Source organism: Rhipicephalus microplus, chromosome 9, assembly GCF_043290135.1.
Source record: "Rhipicephalus microplus isolate Deutch F79 chromosome 9, USDA_Rmic, whole genome shotgun sequence".
In the NCBI taxonomy this organism is placed as follows: Eukaryota; Metazoa; Arthropoda; class Arachnida; order Ixodida; family Ixodidae; genus Rhipicephalus; species Rhipicephalus microplus.
Window position 1 is genome coordinate 127,790,976 of NC_134708.1, and position 27,697 is coordinate 127,818,672.

A 27,697-nucleotide genomic window follows, 5' to 3' on the forward strand; every position below is an offset into this window, starting at 1 on the left:
CAACTTGAGTAGTGGGAAAAACATCCTCGGCTACGTGAAGGCCTTCCTCACTGATAGGACTGTGACCACAGGGATGGGCGACCTGCGGTAAGACACGTTCATACTGCCCAAGAAGGGCACGCCGCAAGGGTCCGTGATCTCACCTCTTCTGTTCAACATTGCAATGGTCGAGCTGGCAGTGAAACTGAATGCTATAGATGGCATTCAGCATGCAATGTACGCCGATGACATCACCATATGAACGACGGAGGGCGCGCTGAGACTCAAATAAGAGAGACTACAGGTGGCTGCCAATTGTGTGAAAGAGTACGCAAAAGCAAGAGCATTGTCATTTTGACCTGAAAAGTTGGAAATACTTCGGGTGCGCAGGCCCGGACAGAACGATAAGGTCGACCTAACAGTCACACTGGCTGGGGTTTGCATACCGAAAGTGCAGAAATAAGGTTTCTGGTAATGTGGATTCCGTCTAACCAGAGCGCGGACCACACAATCAGACTGCTGTGTGGGTCGGCGGCCCAGATAACGAGAATGATCGCGCGCATATCCAACAGAATAAACGGCCAGAAGGAAGATGATGCCCTCAAGCTTGTAAGAGCACTTGTGGTGAGTAGAACCACCTACAGCCTCCCCTACCAGAATTTCAACCAAAGAGAAAAGGAGCAAGTGGAAGCTATCCTAAGGAAGGCTTACAAGATAGCTTTAGGTCTGCCAACAAGCATGGCAACAGCAAAATTGACAGACCTCGGCATAACAAATACCTACGAAGAACACAGGGAGGCACAGCTTGCCTCTCGAAAAAGTAGGCTGCAGCGCACTACGACAGGACGAGCCCTTCTCTAAAAATTAGGCTACCAAGATAGTAAACGAGAACTACACTGCACGGTAGACATAACGCAGGATATAAGATCTAAATTCGAGGTTACTCCTATTTCCAAGCGCATATACCCTACGAATCACCAGGGCAGGCGCAGGGCCAGGACGCAGAGCATTACAAGGACCTATCATAACAGAAAACACGTCGCCTATGTTGATGCTGCTACATACATCAACTGGAAAGACCCTGTGGTGAGGATGATTGACGCTCAATTAAAGGAGAAGGTCAGCGCATCGCTGAAGAATTGCACCGTGTTAGATGCCGAGGAGGCCGCCGGTGCTCTAGCGGCCGCCAAAGGCAACAGATCAGGGCAATTGCTAGTAATAATCACAGACTCTCAGGGCCCCTGCCGGGAATACACAAATTGCAGCGTAGGCCGGAAAGCTGCCGAAATTTAAACACCGGCGGTGTGAGCAACAAAAACACCAAATATATGGGCCCCAGAGCTTGAGGGTATATGGGCCCCAGAGCTTGAGGGTATGTTCTGGCCGATCTCCTATCTCCAGGATACACTAGCGGAGAGAGATCGATGGCCAGGAGCGTCGAGGCGGTAACCTGCACTTACAAGGTCACTCTGCAGTTCTTCAAAGAAACAAGAAGACGATATCCTCCGCCCCACTAGAAATTTTACAGGGAGCAGTCGGTATCCTGGCGGCAGCTATAAACAAATTTAAACCCATGTTTACACATTTACAGTAAGACACACCCAACACAATACAGAGATACGTGTCCCTGGTATGGCGATAAGCCCACAGTATACCACATTACATGGGTATGCCAACATATAACGGCATAACCCTTCCTACACAACACCACGCCGAAGCAGTGGGAGGCTGCGCTGTCAAGCCGGGAAGCGAACGATCAGATTTGGCTGGTTGAACGCGCCAGACGGGCAGCAAAGGCCGCAAAATTTCTGGACCAATTTCTCTTCCTCTCTTTCTCTGCGCTAGCATACCACTTGGTGATCGGCCCACCGGCCTTGATCTCGTGGTGCCGCGTAGCTCTCGCCCATGGGTACCCCGTCCACGGACTCTTTCAACCGTGTCCCCCATATTTCCTATATCTGCATTCCACTTTCTGTGAGGCGAGAGCTCCCTCTTCTGCATCTTTCTACTACTCTCTTTATCTACTTCTCTCTTCCCCAAGAAAATGTTAAGCAGTGTCGCCCCATTCAGCAGACAAAAGTTGGCTCCTCTTTCTTTCATGAACCACTACTACTATAACTTTTCAAAATTTAGTGGCTTCATGTGACGTCGGGTGCTAGACTTGTGCGTGTGACAACCGAAGGAGACATAGAAACATCGCATTGTGGAGGCAGAAAGGCTGAAAAAGTCCATTCGGGCATGATACTGCGACGAAGATGGTCAGAGCGATACTTCGTGAGCACGAAAAACAATGGCTACTTTTGGCTTGACATCAACCGCAAAACTTGCCAAAGATATACCGCCAAGTCTGGAGCGCAAGTGGGTTCGATAAATATTCGTATGCCAAGGCATACGACGTTTGCAAAGCATATCACGTTCGGGAAATTCATACCGAGGGCCCTAACAAGTACGCCATAGAAGCAGTTCTTGGCGCTACAAGATTCTTTATCACGCGTGCTGTACCAGCTGAGTCGGCACAACACGCTCTCCGTTTTCTCAATTTACACATCGTATTCATATTTGCAACGCCAAGAACTGTGATTGCAGACAGCGAAAAAGTCTTCACGAGGTGTAACACGTTACTTTACAGACAATAGTAACGAGCACAGTTTGCCTTTACCTTACGCATTCGAATTGAACGGTGTTTTTGAACGTGCCAGTGCAAAAGTGTTGTCAGTGCTCAGAGAAAACCTCAGCACAGTGGCCACTGGAGCAAATGCATTCGAGAAACAATTTTTCAGGCCATTAAAGAGCCACACTTAGGTTTACACATTACAGTTTCAACTACTATACAACTTCGTTCTCAGTCAAACTATCGATGACAAGCTATCAGCGTAAACGGAGCAACAAGACGAAGCGGAAGTAAGACGAGAAGAAACACGAAACGCTAACTGACTACCTGCACGAGGTCATGCGCAAGTACGACCCTAAACACAGGCCGCAACCTTTCAAAGTGGGTGACGAAGATTGGTACCACAGAGGGTCTCGACCAACAAGGGCCATTGTATGACGAACCGTGCACGATAACTGGAGTGGCGAAAGAGAGGTACACAATCTTCGAATAGGGTGCTGCAGAGACTAGGTTTGCAACAGCCAGACAATTAAAGCCTTATCTCATGATAACCAGCCGAATCATTTTCAGGATGACACTATAGCAGACATGTGAAGCAACAACCCTACAAAAACACGATGATCCTACACAAGCCATTAAATCCCCAGTAGCTATTGATGAACGGCGGAGAGAAAGAAAACCAGCATATTGGCTTCAAGATTTTGCCATGATTTGCGTAATGCAAAGTCGTTACATTTAGGAGCCAGGATGTGTTAGATATTTCCTACGGACAGTTGGGTCTACCTACCGTGCTGTTGTGGAACTATCATCAATATGCCAGAGCAGCCGAAACGAGGCGACTATAGAAAGGGGTGACGTCACTCAAAGGTTAGACCCACTGTTACAAATAATGTAATCCGTTTCAAACATCATTAAGGCTGTTTCTTTTCATTTATTATACATGTCATCATGCGAAGCAATTTCAGGCAAAACTAAACACGCACATAAGTTATACTTAAGGGGAGAACTGTAAGCATGTGGCAAACGACGAAGCACAACTAGAGCGCCCTTGTGCTTTAGAAAACAGTGCTAACGAAGCTTCGCCACTGAATCCTAGCGTATGCACGAAGGGAATGATGAAGCAGTCGTATAGTCGGCACCTTGCATGCGCTGTGACGTGACGGCAGAGAGAGAATGTGTGGTCAGTAACGCGCTTGCTATTCGTCGTTATGTATGTAGATATTATCGTAATGGCGTATAGTGAGTGAAGCTGTTGCATGTGGTGTGCCGTGATAGCAGAAAAAGAATGTGTGGTCGTGAACGCGTTTGTTTTTATTCGCCATCAGAACCATCGTTTTTTTCGTTTTTTTTCTTTATTGCCTTCTTGACTACAGGTCAAGATAATATGAGAATCACTATCACACGTGTTCCATGCGTGATAACGCGTCAAACAAAGATATGACATCTTCAACACAGTCGGTAGTCTTATACACATCTGGCACTTTTATAACAGCTTCCACGAAACACTCATTAACGGATAGAACTCTCACATCACAGTGTCTGTACGATAGCATACTACGCCAAACAGAATGAAGACCAAGTAAAAATGTAACATCCAAATTTCGCACAGAACTATCACAAGGCAAAAAACGAATTCCACATGAAGTAAGAGGTAAATCTTTTTTTAAAGTCCTTTGTAAAATGTCCCAAAAGAAAATAGCGTTCTTACAATCAACAAACAGATGCTCAATGGTTTCATGTTTGTTACACAGGAGACAGCTGCTTCCCCATGGTACATACATCTCTCTTTCATCAAGCCACGTTTTTACTTGCAAGGTTCCCGTATGAAGTTTAAAAAAAAAGGCTTTCACATTGGGTGGTATACACTTGTTCTTCACTCGCTTTAGTACGTCTTGACCATATGATTTTTCATACTTTGAACGGTACAGGGGCACAGGAAAAACATTCTGTATTAGGTCTTTCAGAAGACGCTTTCTTTTCACATTAGTTAGGTAATCTATCGAAAACCTCGCCCTTAAGAAACAATATGAGAACACTACTTCGCGCAAAAACGGTGACAAGGTGTGTCGTTCTCGCCTGTCTGAAGATACAAAAAATTCAGGCATGTGATGTAACAGCGTTGTTTGAAATAAAGAAGGTAAAAAAGGGTCTCTCTGGTCTCTAATGAGCAGGAAACGTGATATTACTTGGTTAAGAAACAGATGGCACAGAGACAGCCCTCCTTGCTTAACTCGCCGAAACAGGTTCGTTCTAGATGTTCTCTCCCACGTAGAGCTCCAGAGGAACGTGGCAAATATCCTGTGGACTTTGTGAATGCTTTTACGCGTACAGCTAAGTACTTGCAAAAGGTACATTATTTTAGCAGCCAGAAACACGTTGCATACAGCTGACCTAGAGAAAATTGATAAGCCACTACCGCGCCATCCTTCGGCGGTCGCGCGCAGTTCTTCAGTCTTTCCAAACCAAAATGCTTCCCTGTCTTGATACCTGTCCAATGGTACCTCTAGGTAACGACTAGGCGTCGTGAGCCACTGAATATTTCCAAAGAAACTGGGCGTAAGGTCCCAATTACCATGCCATAAACTCTTTGTTCATTAAACTTCCACTCGTGTCACAAAACCTTTGAGTGATTTTTAACAACGAAGTGACACTCTCTCTATCAACTGCAAAAAAGGCAATATCGTCGGCGTATGCCAAAACACGCACTTCACATGACTGTAACCTGAAACCATTAATCCCTGCATGGTGAATCACTTTCTGACACAATAGTTTCAAAAATAGAGCGAAGAGCAAAGGACTTAAAGGACATCACTGGCGCACGGAGGAAAGTACTTGTATGCGCTGTGAGAGTTCTCCATTTACAATTAAATTTGTGGTTGAACTTTTGTATGCAAATCTAATACCTTTACATAAGATCGTACCAAGACCAGCGTACTCAGCTAGCATGAAGAGTATATTGTGTGGAACCATGCCGAAAGCCTTGGCTAGATCAATTTGCAACATAGCTACTTTTAGAAGCGCAGCGTCACAATACTCCAAAATGCTCCTGGCAACATGAATATTCCTGAATATGCTCCTACGCTTGATGCCGCAAGTCTGATGCAACCCGACCAACTTGTATATAACTCCTTGCAACCTCCTAGCCAGAACTTTCATAAACACCTTATAATCTACGTTTGTCAGCGTGACAGGCCTGTATGCTGTCACTTTGCGTAAAACATGTTGCTCTTTCCCTTTAGGAATCAGCACGGTGTGTGCCCGATTAAACGATGGAGGCAGAGTTCCGCGATCTAAAGACTCTGAAAAAACCTAATGCAATGCCATCAGAACCATCGTCAACGGCGGCTACAGCGAGCAACGCAGACAACGGGCAGGCCTCTACCTTAAGGAGTTCCGTTGCTAAAAAGCGTGCAAACAAAACAGAGCGCATGGCTTACACTCCAAGCTTTTTGGCGTGTGAGCGTCCCTTCCACTTACCTTCCACAAAGTTTCTCGACTACGTCACAAATGTAATGTTTAGCATACGACTTTCTCATGGCATGGTGTACAGTGTCATTCTCTATTAGGGTAAACGCGGTTCAGCGTCGTAGCATGACAGTGCTTTGCAAAGCGCGAGTGCCACCTGTGCGACCGTGCATCGAATCGAACCGTGGATCAGGCGCTCTTACTGTACGACAGAGAAGTGTGGCCATCAACTGGCTACAACGGAACGAGACACAGTGGATCCTCTCCCGTGTCTCTGTGGCGCTTGCTCCGCTATGTTTTGATGTGCGGCTGCGCCGGCTACACTGACGCTGTTCGGAGCGCGGCCGCGCTGAGCCGCGTTCACCCTAACAGTAGATGACACTGTACTATTGTGACCAATATGAGCTTGAACACGCCTGCTCGTGGCAATTAGCCTCGAAACAAGATAACGTGATACGTGGATAGCACTGCCGAAACCGGATGGGATAGGAGGGTAGCTATTCCACTGTCTACTGCCTCTGCCGCTTCGCTAGGGTTGCAGACAGATGATTGCGTGTGATTTTCGCTGGCAATCGTAGCAGCAAAAAGTATGCACAAAAAACAAAGTAAGTGAAAGAATTGTATGAAAATGTCCATTCAAGCAATGCCACCTAGGAAAGTATTTTCAGCCCTGCTCACTGCCGTCGTAACGTCCCTTGCTTTGCCCAAGCTACATAGCGTGCGTACGGGAGGTTGTGAATCCACTGCCATCATCGTTTCACGTTAAAAGATAAAACGTTCGCGGCGAGCTTTATATGCTCGCCGAGAACATCTTTATTCTGCGTTTCGCTCCAAAAACGACGCTGTTTTAGGTAATGTATTGCGCTCGAAAGCGTTCAGAGGTTAGAGCCATTCCTTCCACAAAAATGTCGAGTGAGTGGTCGAAGTTGATGAACTATCAAGGTGACGAAATAAATAAGGTAAATTCGATTCATGCAATTTCATTGATTAATATGCGGGGTTTTAAGTTCCAAAACCACCATATGATTATCAGAGACGCCACAGTGGAGGACTCCGGAAATTTTGACCACCTGGGTTTCTTTCACATGCAGTCTAATCGGAGCACACCAGCCTACAGCATTTTCGCCTCCATAGAAAATGCAGCTGCCGCTGAGCTGGGATTTGATCCCACGAAGTTTGATTCATTCTTACACAAACATGCGTGCACACACACACACACACACACACACACACACACACACACACACACACACTATCTAGAACATTCAAAGAAGCTGTTACTACTCCTTTGCAAATTTTCTGCAGTTTCATTTGTACTCTTTCGAACATCTGTCTTCATAGACACGTACGTATTGAGTAGAATGCGTGCTGCAGCTACAAGTATGTTATTCAGCACAATACTGGAGTGTTGAGAATTACAAAAGAAAATCTTTCGTTTCACGAAAATGTTTTGCGACCGACACAAGGAGTGGCATTTCTCTTTTTCTCTTGCCTCTCTTACAGGGATGCAGAGTCGTTCTTATAACTTAGAGACCGGGAAAAATGTTAGTAGTGGCTTTAGAATAAACTTTGTAGCCGCGCTTTTACAGCACTGTCGGTTCTTGGATCAGTGAATTTGGTAGTTGTTCCTAAATATTCTAGGGAGAAGTACAGCTTACACATCTGAAAACTATTAAGAAAAGCGCTTTCCCGTAAGTGTATTTACGAATTTAACTTTCAAGGAAACATACAAGGCAAAGGCGCTGGCATGACTGGTGCCAAATGATAATACCACAATTAAAGGTTGGAACAACAGCTAGAAAACACAATGCACAAAATTGATGCACTGCGCAATACAACAGCACTCTTCTATTTTTTTCAACCAACTAAACAGACGCATTACAAAAAGTTCGCTGCGCTAATCGCCAATAGCAAACTGTTCGCCGACTCTGAAGAAAAAACGTCTGTTCTGAAAACGTACTGCAATGCGCGTTTATTATTTAAACGCAAGGGCTTACACTATCAAGACGGAAACACACATGAAACCTTTATTTTAGAGAGAAAACAAAACATGGCGGAGATGGTGCCATTTGGATGACTTGGAAATATGTGTATATTACGGACACACATACCTTGTGGTCACGAATAAAACGGATGTCAACATCAGCTTGCCGAACAACACGCTCCCATTCCGTTATTCGGTTGTCTTTAGGAAACGAGAACACTCATAACTTCGCTCCCTTTGCCGGGCAATTCACGACGCAGCATCGCCCAACTATTCGAGTTAACAGCCGTACGGATTTCGAATATCTAGTGCACAAACCGTATCACATATCTACGCTGAAGTTCACGGACACAGCAAAAAATTACGGCATATTCACGGGGTGAATGATGATGAATGGGCGAAGCTCCGGAGGGATTCATCGGTAAACTGTGAATCTTCCATGTAATTCGCCCAGTTGATCATCATGTAAAGACGTGAGAAACGCTGTGTGTGTATATACACAAATCAACTTTTATTTGTTCTTAAACAATGGATGGCTTGCGATGTCCCTTCATTATGACGGCTTTATGGTCTCTGCCTTGCGCTCTCTCCGCTGTGCAGCCTTATCCATCCGGCGACTCCGAGCGCGCGCCAACAGCGAACGGATTTTATTACAACGCTCCCCCTAGCGTACGTCGCCGCACTAAATCGAACGATTGTTCAACCAATGACACGCGCCATATGTGACATCATTCCTATTTTATAAGATCTCGCGTCTTTCATCAACTACAAGTACCGCTTTCTAGTTTATAACATCTTGCATCTTTTCATCATCAGCTACAAGTACCACCATCTAGTGAACACTACAAGAACTAAACGAGAGGTGGCTACATACAGGAGACGGTACCGCCATCTAGTGAACACTGCAAGAACTAAACTAGAGGTGGCTACATACAGGGGACGGTACCGCCATCTAGTGAACACTGCAAGAACTAAACTAGAGGTGGCTACATACAGGCTACAGGGGACGCACAGCCCACGCCCTAAGGAGCTTCGCCCCTAAAACGTCTTCTCGAGTCACCAAGAAGCACACAAGCACGCCAAAAAAACGTTCGTCAGGCTTGGCAATCAAGGTATGTCAGACGCCGGAAGCAAGCGCAGGCACGTCTGTACAGTGAAACACACTGGTCTACACGAAGTGACATTAGAGCTCGCTGTCGAAACAGTGAGCAGGCCTGAAATTATCCAGGTGGCATTGATATAACACCTTCTACATATATTTTAGGCATTACATTATGGCAGCCTGCGTCGCAACCAATATCTCAGCATGCACATGGGTAATTATGTGTCTGTGCACCGTATGCGAGTTATTATCACCGCTGGCAACCACTAACGTGCAGCGTTTTGCAGCAATGAGGTCTAAGCGGATGTGTCCACAGAAGCGCGCCGCCCTTTCCACATTGCTTCTCACAACGGCCGCGGCGAATCAGCCGATGTAGCTTTTCAGGCTATTCACCAAGTGCTCGAACGTTCAAACTCATTGCTCACGATTGTACATAATGCAGACGGAAAGCTGTGTGAAGACTCGCTTGAAAGAAAATGGAACGTTAGTCACTTCGGAAGTAGGCGAGATTTTTCGGCGCATTGCGGAGCGTTCGGCTGTTCAGCCAGTTTTACGACACCGAGATTATTGGTAGGGGAGCCACTAATTATGAGAGAAATAATTCAGGCATACCAAATGTGAAATGACAGAAAAACTTGGTGTGTAAGCGTACTTTTAATTTCGCAATGAAGAAGAGAGGTTCCTTTTTTTCGGAGAAATAAACTTACAACTTGTCATGCACTGCATTTATTCGCACTTTTTTTAAAGCACATGAACATTTTGGTAGTGCTCCATGGTTTTCGACATGCTTACCATTCTCTCTCTCAAGATATTTATTTATTTATTTATAAATAAATAAATAAATAAAATAAATATCGTGTAGGGTTCATGTGCGTCTTGGGTTTCCATTTTGAGCATATTGCCTCAAACCCTCGTCAAGTTTTGTTATCGCCCCGTTTCACTGTGAATAATTCGCAGTGCCAAACGCGCCTGCAGAATTCAAGAAGCTTCATGACTGCTGTAGATCACTTTGTTAAGATTACGCCCACTTGGCGAACGTTGCAGAATATTCTGAAAAAAAAGTCGCCACTAACGATAACGCTAGATTATTCAATTGCACATGTACAAACGTCGACGCGCCTCGCAACCTGTCAGTTGATCGCCAGCCGATGCTCTGTTTGCCGCTATCAGTGCACTTGTGTTGCTGTCATATGAACTTCAGTTTCCTGGCCATAAGTTTGGCCGAATAAAGAGTTTCATGTCAACATCGAGTTGACTTTCTTCACCCACGTCTTGACCTCGTGACAATGTTTTTTAATAACCTTTTTTAAGTTCGCAGCGTGTGTGGCCGTCTTACTTCTCGTCTTGTGTAAGCAATTTTTTTTCGAAAGCTGGGTTTCACAATTTTAAACCATATTATCACAAAGAAATTTTGTTTTGGAAAACATTAAAAAAAAGTCACTCCAAGAACTTCTAATAAAGTTTGAGCTACGTCTAATATAAAATAGCCTAGGTATAAAGTGTATCGAAAATTAACACAAAATTTCAGTCGATAAAATGATTGAATAAATTACTCTTGACTGGCATTGCGATGATATGTAAGAACTTTGATAAGCGAGCAAGCGGTAGTTAATTGTAATCGAGGTAAAAAGTGAATGTTTTCTGCCGTTTTGCGGTAAAAGGCGTCTTATATTCTTTAGGACTGACGAAGAAGGAGAAGCGTTGCCCGTGCTCAAATTGAAAGATGTGTACTTCGTGCCACTGAATGACACCTACCATCCAGTAGACGACGTCCTGCGGGGCTCCATTGTGCAGCCAATGGAACCATTCAACAGGTGAGAGGCCCATAGATGACGGCTTTCTGTCGCTGTTGAAGAAAAAGGAGATAGGTTAGAATGTCTGCCGAAACAGTGATATGCGATCGGAGAATACTACTGCGATACTGATGCGCCTACACGCAATCACGGCATTCATTTTGTGTAACTTTGTTTGGCATAAAACCGCGATACAAGAGCTCCGCCTTTAGTGTGGATTTGTTGAAAAGGTGTAGTGAAAGACATTGTGGTTTTCAGTCAGTTAACAATAGTATTGCACGGACTAGACTTGTACCTATTCATTATTGCAACGCCAAAGCAGATAGTTACTGTGGCATTTTCTCTAATGATAATGAATTGCTTTTATAGGTTGAGGAAGCGAGAAAGGTTGAAGTTCGTGTGGAGCCATACTGCTAACGATACAAACTGATATAAGCAGTATGATTCATTGAAGTGCCATATTTCAGCCCGTCTCAGCATGCAGAATTCGTTTCTTATTGTTGCAACAATATTTCTGAAAAACTGCAAGTTTGCCGTAGCCCTGTCGTATCAATACCGTAACGTAAAGTCCAACGAGGTGGGAAGCTGGCTAGCTAGTAATTAGCCAAATAAATCTTTAAAGCACACAAGAGATCGGAGTGTGGTTGTTTCCACCAACATTTCCTCTTGACAGTGTATGCATTGTCAGTAAATGTGTTTTCAATTAAGACCACCAAAAACATTCGCAGGACCGGGTTGATTGGAGAAACAACGGAGTTCTTTGCCCTGCGGTATGCGTAGTCAGGCTGACGATGGTGATGATCAAAGCATTGTATGTGATTGTCCATCAGCTGTTATTATTTTTAGCGAGTAGATGCAGTTTTTATGAACTTAACCAAAGCCTGTGATAAGGCTTCGAAATAAGGCCTACTAATTATGCTAAAAATACGTTTTCGAACTTTTAAACTTGAAAGTGATTAATGCAAAGACGTCTCTGGGATATGCCCGTCACGCATATGACGTGGTTAATACTTAGATGCACAGGGTACAAAGAAAAAACCAAAAGAACAAGCTTTGCAACCAGAGTGACTCGGCAATCAAACCCATGACCTCTGAGTCCGCTACTCTAGGAAACAGGCACTTAGCTAACTGAGTCATCCTCCCTTTACCGGAGCATACTTCAGACGAGCCTTATGTATCTCACACTCCCTCATTCTGTATCCATGTTCTTCGTTTCTCCGAATGATGCTGGAGCCTAAGGGCAGAGCAGACAAGTGTTGTATTATGACACTAACGCTGACAAAAAACGCTGCGGTAGTCTCAACCCTTCAGCACGTCGTAGCCACCATTCTAACGGACGCTGGCACCGGAGCTCTCACAATGAAGGGACACCAAAAAGCACAACGATTTTTCGCGCTCTGAGCAACGTACAATTCCACATTCTTCGAAAGACCACTCTTACCGCAATATGACGTTTAGTAAGCGATAAAACGCGCGAAAAGAAAAATGCGGGTGGAGACGCCACAGCAAGATTCCCGCACCAACCGCCGTGGCGTAGTAAATTTTAAGGCGTCGACTTGTTCTTATACCTCTTACCCGTTAAAAAGGAACCAAATTGTGATATGTGGGTGCCTTAGAGCTAGCATATGAAGTTGTCTAAAATGTCATAGAAACATTGTGGCGGAAATACGAAAAGTACATGTTGAATTTTGTTACGTCATAGGGGGAGAACTTCGCGTGAAGTTTAAAAATTAAATATTAACCTTGACTTTCTCCGCTAAATATGAACATGAGACAGCAAAGCTTATAGCATTAGAGTTCTCAGAGTGCAGTTTATCAATCTAAAGCAAATTATTGTTTTTTAGTGTCCCCCTTAAGCGGAGCGGCCCAATAATTCCACCTAGGCGGCGCTGGCCTTACTTTAAAAAAAGTGCCTCAGCATTCAGCTCCGAGAAGGTTTCTAGAGCTGATTTCGCAGGCTTTGTCTTTCGCTTTGTATTGGTATGAGTTACGTACTTCAGCTTTCCCGTTCTGCTATCGTGTGCAGTGTAGCGCAGCTTCCATATGGAACAATGGTGTATCTCTGCAATCCATGGATAAGAGCGTGGTGGTACCAACTGCGATAGCTGCTGCATTTAGCACCGCTAAAAGGGAACAGCATCGATGGGCGAATGTGGCGCAAATCAGTTTGGTGCAGAGGTGGACGCAAAAGGCAAGGGGCAGCGGAAGGCCTTCGCGCATTCATGGCTCGAATTGAGAACTCTTCTCTCACGCGTTTGTTAGGTTCAGTGCATAGCACCCCATAGGGCTATCATGCAGACACCAATGCAGCACCAAAATGATCCTGTCTTGACCGGAGCGACTTAAAACCCAGCCCCATGCAGGCGATGTTCGAGTTATAGCGATGCACGGCAGCAAAAAACTTGCTCCATTGACCAATCCAACCACATGTAGACGACAAAGTGTAATTGTTGCTAGATTGAAAATTAGTGCGTGCACGTCCATGAATTGCAAAAAGAAGTTTGCAAAAGAGGTCGATGACAACATGCGAAGTTTATTACTCTCTTGTGTGACGTGAGGTAGCCATAAAAGCGTTTCACGACATTGTTTCTATGGGCGAAGCTGCTTAGGTCGAGGCTCGTTGCCTCCTCCTTATGTAGTATTGCCACGAGACTTCAGAAAAGTCAAAGGTCTTTTATATAACCAAGATCTAGGCAGCTCTCGAAAAGCGCGTCCGTCCCGGCTGGCTCTCGAGCGAAGCAGAAGCACGTGAGCGTTTCTATTGCTACGTGCCAGTGCATGGAGCTGAAGAAAAGAAAGCAGATAGACTGGCACGAGCTAATCTGTGTCGCTGGCGCTGCTCGCCTAACCGGCTGTAAATACATCGGTGACTACCCCTCTGAGTCAGTCTCCTCCCCGTAACATATTTGGTGGAGGTGCTCCGCTCGTGTGAGCATTGCGGATCGACACACAGTTGTTCTCTTCACCGTCCTCGATCAGTGCTCCACGACGTAATCTTAGGCCTCGACTTCTTGTCCGCGCATTCTGCCCTCATAGACTGTTCGACCAGTACGTTCCGTCTACACTTGCCCGCAACAGAACCTCTTACACAACGGCCGAGTCACCTCTGCACAACAGGACACGCGCGCCTCCCTCCACAGACACTGACCTACATAAAACTCGTCTCAATACCAGCAGTTCCCGACGGTGACTACGTTCTGACCCCTATCACCGATGTCCTCATAAGCCGTGGCATCACATTACCGCACACCCTTCTGTCCGTCGCAGGAAATTCTACGTGCCTCCCAGTTTTCAACTTTAGCTTGACACCTCAAGTTTTGCCACAAGGGATCTCTTTGCGTTGCTCTGCACCTTAGAAGACAATGCGGTAGGTGTTTTCGCGATGGCCGCCCCTTTTGACCCCCACGCTCAACATCAATCTGCCACTTGCTCCGACAGCGCTATATAACTTCGAGGATCGCTTCGAACTTAACGCCGCAGCAGACTGATGAGCTCCACCGGGTTCTGCTGTCCTACATTGACATTTTTGACATCAGCGGCCGTCCGTTGGGGAAAGCTACTGGTATGAGCCACCGCATAAACACTGGTAATGAGCATCCTATTCATAGGCGTCCATATCGGGTGTCGGCGGCCGAGCGTCAAATCATTTAAAGTGAGGTCGACAAAATGCTCGCCAGGGACATCATTGAGACATCCTGCAGTCCTTGGGCTTCTCCTGTAGTGCTAGTCCGCAAGAAAGACGGTGCATGTCGTTTCTGCGTGGATTATTGGCACCTAAACCAAATTACCAAAAAAGACGTCTACCCTCTGCCACAAATAGGTGATGCGCTTAATTGCCTGTTTGGGTCCCACTATTTTTCCTCCATAGACCTTCGTTCCGGCTACTGGCAGATAGAGGTAGATGAAATGGACCGTGAAAAGACGGCTATCATCACCCCGTGATGGCCTATATCAGTTCAAGGTCATGCCCTTCGGCCTTTGTAACGCTCCAGCCACCTTCGAACGAATGATGGCCTCCCTGCTGAGAGGATTGAAATGGTCCACCTGTTTGTGCTACTTGGACGACGTCATCGTCTTTTCACCAGCATTTGAAACTCACATCGAGCGCCTCTCAGGCATCCTGGGAATCTTCCATCGCGCTGGCCTGCAGCTCAACTCGTCCAAATGTCACTTTGGACGCCATCAAATCACAGTGCTTGGCCATTTAGTAGATGCCAACGGTGTACAACCAGACCCGGCAAAAATCAGCGCCGTCAAAAACTTTCCTGTACCACGATCTGCGAAGGATGTACGCAGCTTTATCGGACTATGCTCCTACTTCCGACGCTTCGTGAAAAATTTTGCGCACATAGCCAGGCCGCTTACGCAGCTCCTCAAGAAAAAAGTCCCGTTTTCATGGGGCTCCGAAGAGGCTTCTGGGTTCTCGACTCTCGTCGCTCTTCTCATTACCCCTCCAATTCTGGCACACTTCAACTCTGCTGCCCCTACAGAAATCCGTACTGATGCAAGTGGGCATGGCATTGGTGCAGTGCTGGCTCAGAAACAACATGGCCACGATTGCGTTATTGCATATGCCAGCCGCCTCCTATCCGCCCCTGAACGTAACTATTCGATAACAGAGCGTGAGTGCTTGGCTCTTGTATGGGCGGTGGCGAAATTTCCACCTTATCTTACGGACGCCCATTTTCGGTAGTTACCGACCACCACGCACTCTGCTGGCTCAACTCTCTGAAAGATCCATCAGGCCGCCTTGGTCACTGGGCTTTGCGCCTGCAAGAGTTTTCCTGTTCGGTGGTCTACAAATCTGGCCACCTACATCGTGATGCCGATTGCCTCTCCCGGTACCCTGTCGACGATCCTGAGGACACTGACGAGCCCACGGAGAACTATATCTTGTCAGTGTCCGACTTCCTTAATATTGGGGAAGAACATAAGCGTGATCCAGAGCTGCTTGACATTATCAGCCGTATGGAATCCTCCACAGATGATTCTTCCGTCCGCTACTTTGTCATTCAAAAGGGTGTGCTATACCGTCACAACTTCCGACTAGACGGGTCCGACCTTTTCATTGTTGTGCCTAAGCATTTGCGCCGATGTGTTCTCACCGAACTTCACGACGCTCCCACGGCTGGACACCTTGGCGTATCCCGCACGTACGAGCGCGTCCGGCGCCGTTTCTTCTGGCCAGGCCTTGCTCGTTCGGTACGCCGATACGTTGCCACGTGTGACCTATGCCAACGTCGTAAAACACCGTCGCTGCTACCCGCTGGCCATCTTCAACCAAATGACATACCCGCGGAAACATTTTACCGTGTTGGGTTAGACCTGCTTGGTCCTTTTGCCACATCAACTTTGGGAAACAAATGGAAAGCCATTATTACAGACTACGCTACACGCTATGCTACTACGCGAGCTCTACCGACCAGCTGTGCAACCGACGTCGCTGACTTCTTGTTACGTGACGTTATATTGATTCATGGTGCCTCGAGACAGTTTCTCACAGACCGTGGCCGTACATTTCTATCCCAAGTCATCGCCTACATTCTGCGTTCTTGTTCCACGCAACACACACTGACAACCGCTTACCACCCTCAAATAAGCGGCCTCACGGAACGATTTGACCGCACTTTAACAAATATGCTCGCTATGTACGTGTCGGCCGACTACCGAGACTGGGACCTTGCCTTACCCTACGCAACTTTCGCGTATAATTCATCCCGTCACGACACAGCGGGCTTTTCGCCGTACTTATTGTACCGAAGAGAGTCGACTTTACCACTGGACACAGTAATCCCAGCTCACACTTCGTCCACCAGCGAGTATGCCCGCGACGCGATTGCGCGAGCCGATCATGCCCGTCAGCTCGCTCGCGCTCGGCTGATGGCGTCGCAAACCAACCATTGCTGTCGGTACGATGCGGAACATAGAGACGTACATTTCGCTCCCGGTACCCTCGTTTTACTCTGGTCCCCTCATCGTCGGCTGGGCCTATCCGAAAAACTTCTGTCTCATTACACGGGACCCTACTGTATATTGCGTCAAGTAACACCTGTCACCTACGAGATCAGCCCCACCTCTCCATCATCATCCACTATGCGGCCCAGTGATATCGTACCCGTCTCGCGGATCAAGCCCTACAATAATGCGTCAGATAACGACATTTAAAGCACCGGGACGGTGCCACCGCCACCGGGGGTCATGCTACGTGCCAGTGAATGGAGCTGAAGAAGAGAAAGCAGATAGACTGGCACGAGCTAATCTGTGTGGCTGGCGCTGCTCGCCTAACCGGCTGTAAATACATCGGTGACTACCCCTCTGAGTCAGTCTCCTCCCCGTAACACTATCTTAGGGCAAAAGCTGCTCTTGCTCTCACCCCATTACATGCAGGTGGCAGTATAAAGCCACCTCAAGTTTATGACTTGCTCAATAGAAAGCGTTTTGTGTATATGTCCTTGGGAATATTATGACTAGATGGCGCAAGTGGTTTTCACAGCATAACCAGGGAGTGAGTGATGATGAGTGGGCCGAAGCTCCATCTCCTCCATCCGTGTGTCCAACCATCAGTGCGCCCGTCTGTTCGCCCATCCATCCATCCGTCCAAGCTGCCGTCTGTTCGTACTTCCGTCCATCTGTCTGTTATTTTGTCTATCTGTCCGCGCGTCCATTTGTCAGTCTTCGTCCATGCTTCGATCCGTCTATCCATTTGTTTGTCCATGCGTGCGTGCGTCCGTGCTTCCATCCATTCATCTGTGGGTCCGTCCTTCTGTCCGTCTGTTGTTCTGTTCGTGCTTCCAACCGTTTGTCTGTCCATGCTTCTGTCCATCGGTCTATGGCAAGCCGTCAGCGTCTCGAAGAAAACGAAGAAGTTATACCGCAGCTGCTCCGTGTGTTCGAGCCAGCACGAGGAAAGAAGATGCCAGCAAGAACGACAGCGTATGCGGACGTCCATGCCAGAGCAGGAATAAATAAAGTATGTAGGAAACCAAACGCCCCACGTCTTCCCACAAGTGGTGACCCGGACTTCAAGCGGCAACGCACACCTGCTCGTCCTTACATCAACGCACAGAGCGTCACGGCCAGCTCTGCTTCTACAGCCCCGTTCATTTCGGCTGACCATGGACACCACACTCAACAGCGACACGACGCCGAATCTCACGGTACCTGACCCTGTAGTCGTCAGGCTCCCGAAATTTTTGCTGGCGTACTCTGAACTCTGGTTTGTGAGTGTCGAGCCACCCTTCTGATAACACCAGGTAACGTCACACACAGCGAGGTACGATCACGTTATCGGCATTTTACCGCCTGCTGTCATTGTCATCGTAAGGGTCATTCTGTGTTCTCTACCTCCTGACAATCCCTACGCCATTTTTAAAGACGAACTCATACGCCTGACAACTGAGTCGAAACAACGTAGGCTGCAGCAGCTACTCACTTCGGAAGAACTCGGTGACCAAACGCCTATGAAGCTTCTACATCGCAGGCGACACCTGATCGGGGACCACTCTGTTCCATTGGCCTCATCCATCCTGCGCGAACTCTTCTTACAGCATAAAGGGTGCTTACCAGCACAAACGACAGGGCAGGAGGGGACAGGAGAAGAGACGAGACAGAGCGCTAAACTGCCAACAATTTATGTTTTGTGAAGGTATTCGCTTTTATATGGTTGCCAGTCGCACTAGTCATGCACGAAACACAATGACAATGCATAAGTACATTACATTGACAAGCAAAGGAACAACTTTTCCTTATCGGTGAGCACGACAGAAGGTGTGCTAACAAAAGCATCTTTCAATGAGCAAATCTTTTCTGCCTCTATGATCTCGCGTATGGTACGATCCCTGCATCTAGCAACAATAGAACACTCTGAAAATATTGCCCGGCAGCCACACGTGCTGCGGTGAACAGACAGCCATCCTTGTTTATAGTGATCCACAATGTACATATGTTCCCTCAGCCCCTCATTTATACAACGACCTGTTTGACCGACGTAATACCTTCCACACGATTGGGTGTGCTGGTAAGCACCCTTTATGATGTTATACCAACACGCCCAATCCCACTGTCTCTTCTTACAGCGACTGCCACAGCAGGTGCGGATTTTGAGTGTATCTTCTACAGACACCCTCGACTCGCTAGCGTGGATGGCCGACAAGATTATGAATAACGGCGTGCCGTCCATATCTGCGATCGATAGACCACGTGAATCTTACCTCTCTGCCCATGTCGGCGACGACCGCTTGGACCACCTTCTTCAAGCTTACGAAGAGCCACTGCACCAAGCACGCTCAAGGTGGACCGCCGCCTTACCGCGCCACGACAACAGTGCCGAGGCCGCGAAAGATCACCAAGTCTGCTTTTAATCTTCTGCTGGTACCGCCACCGATACGGAGCTCGAGCTATTCACTGCAAACAACCATGCCAGTTTGCGGGAAACGCACAGGTCGCGCACTGACGGTGGCCAGTATTTCAGGCCCGACATACAGCCGCCTATTCCACGTCACGGACCGCGTCACCAAAGTCCGCTACCTCATCGACACAGGTGCCGAAGTGTGTGTTGTTCCTCCTACGTTGGAAGACCGCCGACGACGCCAGACCTCGTTGCCTGTGACCACGGTGAATGATTGGACCATACGGACCAACGAACAGAGGTCTCTTACGCTTGGAATTGGCCTGAGAAGTACGTATCAGTGGTTCATTTTAATCCCCGACGTGCGTGTACCCATCATGGGTGCGGATTTTGTTTGGCAATTTAGGCTTGTGGCAGACCTACGACATAGCCATCTCGTGCATTTCGAGACCCTCCTCACAGTTTAGGGCTTGACATCTAATTTGCCAACCTTGCGTCTCATGCAAGCTCATGCCAAAGTCTTCCCGCCGTGGTCTACGCTTCTGCAAGAATTTTCCGACCTTTTTCGTGCTCCATCTCTTAAAGACCCAGTACGCCACAATTTCACTCATTACATAGTGGCAGTTGGAGCGCCGGTGTTTGCAAATGCTCGCCGTCTCGCGCCTCACCACTACAAGATTCCACGCCAAGAATTAGAGCACATGCTTGAACTCGGATACGTCCGCTCCTCTACCGGTGCGTGGTCATCACCGCTACACATGGTTCCCAAACCCTCCGGTGATTGGAGACCATGCGGTGACTACCGCGTCCTCAACAAAGTAACGGTACTGTACCGCTATCAAACACCGCACATCCAGGACTTCATGGCATTGCTGCATGGTTCCACCGTATTTATCAAAATCGACTTAGTAAAGGCATACCACCAAATCTCTGTCCAGCTTTTTGACGTACCGAAGACTGCCATAATAACACCTTTTGGCATGGTTGGATACACAAGTATGCCCTTCAGTCTACGAAACGCCGCACAAACCTTTCAACGGTTCGTGGACCAGGTAGTTCATGGTTTGACCTTCTGCTTCGCGTACATTGACGACATCCTTTTTTTTCAGCACCACTGCAGAAGATCGCGAACTTCATCTGCGTCAAGGTTTCACACGACTCCGCAAATATGGACTAGTCATCAACGCACCAAAGAGCGACTTCGGCATTTCCTCACTGGACTTTCTCAGCCATCACGTAGATTCGCGTGGGATCTCTCCACCAGCCGCGTGTGTTGAAGCTATATTAAAGTTTCCACGACCACCAAATACGAAGAAACTACGTGAATTACTTGAGCTCGCCAACTGATAACGGCGGTTTATTCCTCATTGCACTGCCATCTTGCAGCCACTCCACGCACTTCTATCCAGTCAAACGAAGCTCAACGCTTCCATTTTCTGGACGGGTGGTGCAGAAACAGCTTTCCAATCCATCAAGAAAGCTCTGCATAACGCAACGCTTCTCGCGCATCCAAAGAGCGACGCCATCACGTCACACATAGTGGACGCCTCCGACGTCGCCATAAGAGCAGTTTTGCGGAAGTTGGTTGATGGAGTTTGGCAGCCGGTCGCTTTCTTCTCACGGAAGCTCTCACAGACCGAGCGTCGTTATAGCACATTCAGTCGCGAACTGCTCGCGGCCCATTTGGTTCTCAAGCACTCTCGACATTTTCTAAAAGGTAGATGGTCCCATATCCTCACCGACCACAAGCCACTTACGTGTCAATCGACCACTACCAACTCTGCTCACACCCCACGTGAGATCCGCCAGCTTGCCTTCATATCAGAGTTCACGAGTGATATCCGCCACATCAGTGGCAAAGACAACCCCGTTGCTGACGCGCTTGCCCGAATAGAAATCAACGCATCTATGAATGAGCGCCCACCAGTCGATTTTGCAGCCATGGCTACTGCACAACAGGACAACAGTGAGCTTCAGGTGTTGTGACTCCAAGAGCATTTCCTCAAGTACGAAGATGTCCAACTTCCAGGGTGCACGATTCCCTTCGTTTGCGACACCTCTACTGGTTGTCCTCGCCCTTACGTTCAAGCACCATTTCGCCGCAGAGTCTTCAACGCCTTGCATTCCTTGTCGCACCCCGGTATACGTATGACCCTGCGCCTCATCACAGGGCGATATCTACGGCCTCGAATGAACATTGACGTCCGCCGTTGGACACGTGCTTGTCTCAAGTGCCAGCTAACCGAAGTCCAGCACAACGCGCTCACCACACCGGGTACCTTCACGCCTCCTGACTCGTGGTTCCGTAACGTGCACCTGGATCTCATAGGCTCTTTGGCCCCATCGCAAAACATCCGGTATATGCTAACCTGCGTAAACCGGTTTACGCGGTGGCCTGAGGCACTACCCCTCACCGACATCACGGCAGAATCGGTCGGCCACGGACTCATTACCGTGTGGATAAGCCGTTACGGAGTTCCCAAGACAATCACAATGGATTGTGGTTGTCAATTTGAATACGCGCTTTTTCGCAACTTGTCCCGCATTCTCGGTCTCAACCACATCAAGACACCGGCCTACCATCTTACGTTGAATGGCATAGTTGAAAGATTTCACCGCCAACTCAAAGCTTCGCTCATGGCCACCCAATAATTGATACCCTGGACGGAGCGACTACCACTCGTCCTTTTCACCCTGCGCAGACGATACGTACGGACACGTCCGGCTCTTCAGCTAAGCTCATATTTGGCACTACCCTAAGGCTTCCTGGACAGTTTTTGACACGTCACCGGTATCACCATTGAACGTAGCTGATTATGCCTGTCGCCTCAGGAATGCCATGAGAGATGTGTCACCTATTCCTGCACGTCAGCACTCACTCCCAAGTCACGTCAGTCATGCGCTCCGCGACTGCACCCACGTCTTCGCACGACATGACGCAATCAGACCACCGCTGCAACCTCCTTACTGCGAATCCTTTAGGTCGTCAAGAGTTGCCCGAAGCATTTCATTCTGTTGCTTAATGAACGCAAAGACAGTGTCTCCATTGACCGCATAAAGCCGGCTTTCCTCGCCACTGACGCCGTCCTCGAAGGCTACAGGCCATCCGCAAAAACCAAACGAACGCGCTTCGCAACAGCAGAACCTACAACCTGCTCATAGGGTTCGCTCCTTCGCGCATGGGCTGTCTCGATTTAGGCGGGTCCCTATGGCAAGCCGTCAGCGTCTCGAATTAGACGAAGTTGTGCCGCTGCTGCTCCACGTGTTCGAGCCAGCACTGGTGAAGAATACGCCAGCAAGAATGACAGCGTATGCGGACGTCCATGCCAAAGCAGGGATATATAAATTACGTAGGAAACCAAACGTACCACGTCTTCGTACAGGTCGATACGTCCGTTTTTCTGTCTGTCCATTTGTGCTACCGTTCATCCATGCGTCCGTCCGTCCGTGAGTTTCTGCGTCCAGCTGTCCAGATGATGGACACACAGACAGAGGCGTAGACGGACATACGGATGGATGGTGGTACGCAAGAATGAACAGACGGACGATGCACAGGCGGACGTACGCTTCACCCCACTCATCATCATTTACTCCGCGGATAAGTTGTGATTTTTTCACACTCTTTGGTTTCATCATGTGAGCATGTGCATAAGCATACGCTACGATGACTACGACGCACTTCGCGTGACGATTACACATTGCAGCAAGTCATAGTAAATGTGACAAGCCACCACCCATACATCAAAACAAATCAACGATAACAAGATTATGGCAATATATGGCCACAGTCTCACTTTCCGCGTGATAAGCGATTGTAAAGATGGTTGTCGATGCCTTGCCTCCCTTAAATCACTCGCGGATAACAAGCATTCAGAGCAAAACGCATCCGAAGCGAAGACCAGGGGTACAGCCATGTTGCCATAAACCATCACGCTGGCTTTCGGGCGACAAGTGATCTCTTCTGGTTTGCCAGAAACGCGCGACGCGACAAGGGATGGCAATGCATGCGTCTCCACGAGAGCCAATCCTGTCACTCGCCACTGCCGCTTTTCGCTATCGCTCGAAAATCGCGTGCATGCGAGTGGGCCTTTACGAGCATGACGCTGCTCACCAACACAACTCGACCTGTCAAGCACATCTAAAGGATAGTCACTGACCCTAAAATCACGCTCCTGTGCTGGAGTGGACCGTGAGTTGAAAAATTATTTAGTGATACCCGTTCAGTTCGGCTTGCACGTTTTGCGGATGTCTGTGGTTCAAGTGTGAGTTGTGCGATGCTCCGGTGCATGCAATGCAAAGCCTCCAGAAATTGCACACCGGTCGTGAGTCATAGGTTTTTGCAATTGAGAGGACGTGCCACCAGGATGTGTCAACATGAGTTCATCAACATCTAAAGGTGTTGTAGTCATTAACTCCAATAGGCACTATGTATAAATGACTGTTAAGCATTCAACTACTACTGTGAAGGCAGGTTTCGCTTACGGTTGTCATACCTATTCCTATATCCCACTTATAAGCTACATGTTTTGTATAAAAAAAGAAACTTTGTCTGTTGGCTCTATCGTTATCTAAGAACAAGGCAACAAAACGTCTCTAGAATTGTTGCTCAAAATAAGTAACTGTTTATTCAGGGATATCCTAAAGTTCAGGTTTTCGGCCATTATTCTTTCTTTTTGTTCTTGAATGATATTAAGGAAGAAACACCTTTTAAAGGGATACTTGGCGCATATGACTGTGTTTTGTTCTCCGACGTTGCTAGCACATCTGGTCAACGGCTCTTATGTGTGTGTGTGTATGTGTATGTCTGTTCATGTGTGTATGTGTGTGTATATGTGTATGTGTGTGTAGGTGTGTATGTATGTGTGCATGTATGTATGTATGTGTGTATGTATGTATGTATGTATGTATGTATGTATGTATGTATGTATGTATGTATGTATGTATGTATGTATGTATGTATGTATGTATGTATGTATGTATGTATGTATGTATGTATGTATGTATGTGTGTATGTATGTGTGTGTATGTATGTATGTGTGTATGTGTGTATGTCTTTATGGATGTGCGTATGTATATATTGTGTGTGTGTATGTATGTATGTATGTATGTATGTATGTATGTATGTATGTATGTATGTATGTATGTATGTATGTATGTATGTATGCATGTGTGTGTATGTATATATGTATGTGTGTGTATTTGTGTATGTATGTGTGTGTGTGGATATGTGTGTATGTATATGTGTATATATGTGTGTGTGTATGTATGTGTGTGTATGTGGTTACCTCAGTAACCTGCGCTTCGCCGATGACATTGCATTGCTGAGTAACTCAGGGGACGAATTGCAACTGATGATTACGGAGTCAGACAAGGAGAGCAGAAAGGTGGGTCTTAAAATGAATCTGCAGAAAACGAAAGTAATATACAACGACCTCGGAAAAGAGCAGCTGTTCGAGATAGGTAATAGTGCACTTGAAGTTGTAAAAGACTATGTCTACTTAGGGCAGGTAATAACCGCCGAGCCTAACCACGAGATTGAAGTAACTAGAAGAATAAGAATGGGGTGCAGCACATTCGGCAAGCACTCTCAAATTATGACAGGTAGATTGCCACTATCCCTCAAGAGGAAGGTATATAACAGCTGTATCTTGCCGGTACTTAGCTACGAAGCAGAAACCTGGAGACTTACAAAGAGGGTTCAGCTTAAATTGAGGACGACGCAGCGAGCAATGGAAAGAAAAATGGTAGGTATAACCTTAAGAGACAAGAAGATAGCAGAGTGGATTAGGGAACAAACGGGGGTAAAGGATATCATAGCTGAAATGAATATCATAGCCGGGCATGTAGCGCGTAGATAGGATAACCGCTGGTCGTTAAGGGTAACTAACTGGATTCCCAGAGAAGGCAAGCGGTTTAGGGGGAGACAGAAGGTTAGGTGGGCAGATGAGATTAAGAAGTTTGCGGGTGTGAATTGGCAGCAGCAAGCTCAGGACCGGGTTAACTGGCGGAACATGGGAGAGGCCTTTGTCCTGCAGTGGACGCAGTCAGGCTGATGATGATGATGTGTGTATGTATGCGTGTGTATGTGTGTATGTCTGTATGTATATGTATGTATGTATGTATGTATGTATGTATGTATGTATGTATGTATGTATGTATGTATGTATGTATGTATGTATGTATGTATGTATGTATGTATGTATGTATGTATGTATGTATGTATGTATGTATGTATGTATGTATGTATGTATGTATGTATGTATGTATGTATGTGTGTATGTGTGTATATATGTATTTTGTGTGTATGTACGTATGTGTGTGTATGTGTGTGTGTGTATGTATGCATTTATTAGAGTGTTTATTAGAGCAGCATTTGTTAGAGTAGGCTGCTGGTAGAGTAGTGGCAAATGCTAATTGCCATATGAAACAGTCATTATGCAGATTACTCGCGAGAAAAATCTTTTGCACTCCAGCCACAATGCTATCAATATTTATTTCTCTCTTAAGTCACTAAATATGAGTACTCGTGGCTTCGCATACCAAATGACCTATGCTGTAAGGAATGCATAACACATAATACAACTCACGAAGTCTTCCAGTTTTGTCTTGTTCTAAAGCTGTCCACTGCTATCTGCTTTTTAGTGTAAAAATGTCTTACCATCCTAGATTCTACTGTGTCAAATTGGCATTATTTTACTAAGACTAACCTTAAAAAATTAGACAGTGCTAAAAAAGTGGTGCGTTTTGCTCGCAATACGTTTTCGAGGACAACCGCTACAGAACGTTTAGGCAGAGCTCAGCCATCAATGATGAAAATATCCGTAGTTCAAGGCTTCAGCATTTGTACTAACGGGATATATAATTCCAATACAGCCGATACTTTTTTTTCTTACTTGCTGCTTTAGAAGGCAGAGTCATGATCCCACTATAACCCTCTTTTCTAGTCGTGAAACTTGCTTTAGGCATTCATTATTTCTTCGACTATAGCGGAGTAAAATAAGCTACTGCAATTGTCTCAGCACCCACACTGGCTGTATTTTCTTCTGTATTAGAGGGGCACTCAAGTGTTTTTGTACTCGCCATTCCTTGAACACCAAATTTATCTGCAAACCAGCTAGAACCACCGTTTGGTGTTTTCAGTAAGTGTAAATAATAAGCAACAAAGAAGGACGCCTTAGCTTAAGCGTAAAACATGAAAAGTGGCAATCTGCATCGGTGACAAATCAAGCAAAAGATCAATATGTAATGACGTCACGTCGGAACACCTCCGTTACGTTAGAGGTGACGCGTTTTTTCTTGACCTCACTTGGTGGTATCATCACATGACATCGAAACGTGGTCATAGCCAGCCGTATCCCGGAGGCGCATGAAAGGTGAATGTCCCTGATCTCGGACGCAGTGTGAAACCCCGCTTCGGCTTTTTGAAGCGTGGACGTCAACGCGATCAAATGAAAAAAAAACAAAAAAAAAGACAACGGCTTCCTCTTTTCAGTCGCCTTAAGTGAATGCATAAGTGACCGATTCTTGTTGACTGAATGTCGCGCATTCGCCGTTCACACATTCCAGGTTCAGCGACCATGGTGTCACGCATTATCTGTTCCGGAAACCCTCGCTTCCATATGGTGATGACTTGTTCGCCCTCGACATCCAGAGGGGGCGGGACCATGGAGTTCGTCCCTACGTCGACTGGGTCCAGCTGTGTCAGAACATCACCATCGCCAGCTTTTCCGACCTGAGCCAGGTGATGCCCGAGGAGACAGCACAAATTTATGAGCAAGTGTACGAGTAAGTATGAGTCAGCCAACTGCTATAACGACTACGGCTCAAAAAGTTTGTATTTCATTGACATCTGGGTGACAAGATCCCGATATGGCAGCCACAGCACTACACTTCGTTAACAACAATATAGACCACCGAAAAATTGTTAGTGGGGAAAGGCGTTCCTATGTCGCGCCGCGCTGAGTGAATCCACGAAATGAAATTTCATACACTGATACACGCATGATGAAAGTTGAACGTGATACAGCATAATACCGGAGATCAATACCAACATTTCATGCCCTTCTCAACGTCTGCCTATTCCTCACTTTCTTCATCGTTAGAAGAGTTGTAGCTCGGGTGAGCTGGTTATCCATGAAATCATAAGCTTATCTACCAGAGTGGTGCCCAAGGGGGGCAATGGCCACTCCCCTCACCTCCAACGATAGAATTCTTGTAGTGGAGTCCCCCAGTTTCAAGAGTCATCACTGTTATCGGCACAGTGGGGAATCGCCGCGCCACGGTGGTCCAATGGCTAAGGTACTCGGCTGTTGACCCGCAGGTCACGGGATTGAGTCCCGGCTGCGGTAGCTGCAATTCCGATGGAGGCGAAAATGCTGTAGGCCCATGTGGTCAGATTTTGGTGCACGTTAAAACC

At 46.9% G+C, this 27,697-nt stretch overlaps 1 protein-coding gene across 1 annotated transcript in view; it reads left to right on the forward strand.

Moving 5' to 3' along the window:
- The window catches only part of LOC142771455 (peroxidase-like), a 272,747-nt gene that overhangs the window by 134,935 nt on the left and 110,115 nt on the right, over positions 1–27,697 (forward strand). The window contains exons 6-7 of the mRNA XM_075872922.1: positions 10,821–10,955; positions 26,848–27,066. Of these exons, the coding sequence (XP_075729037.1) occupies positions 10,821–10,955; positions 26,848–27,066 (354 nt within the window). The remainder of the gene's footprint in view (positions 1–10,820; positions 10,956–26,847; positions 27,067–27,697) is intronic.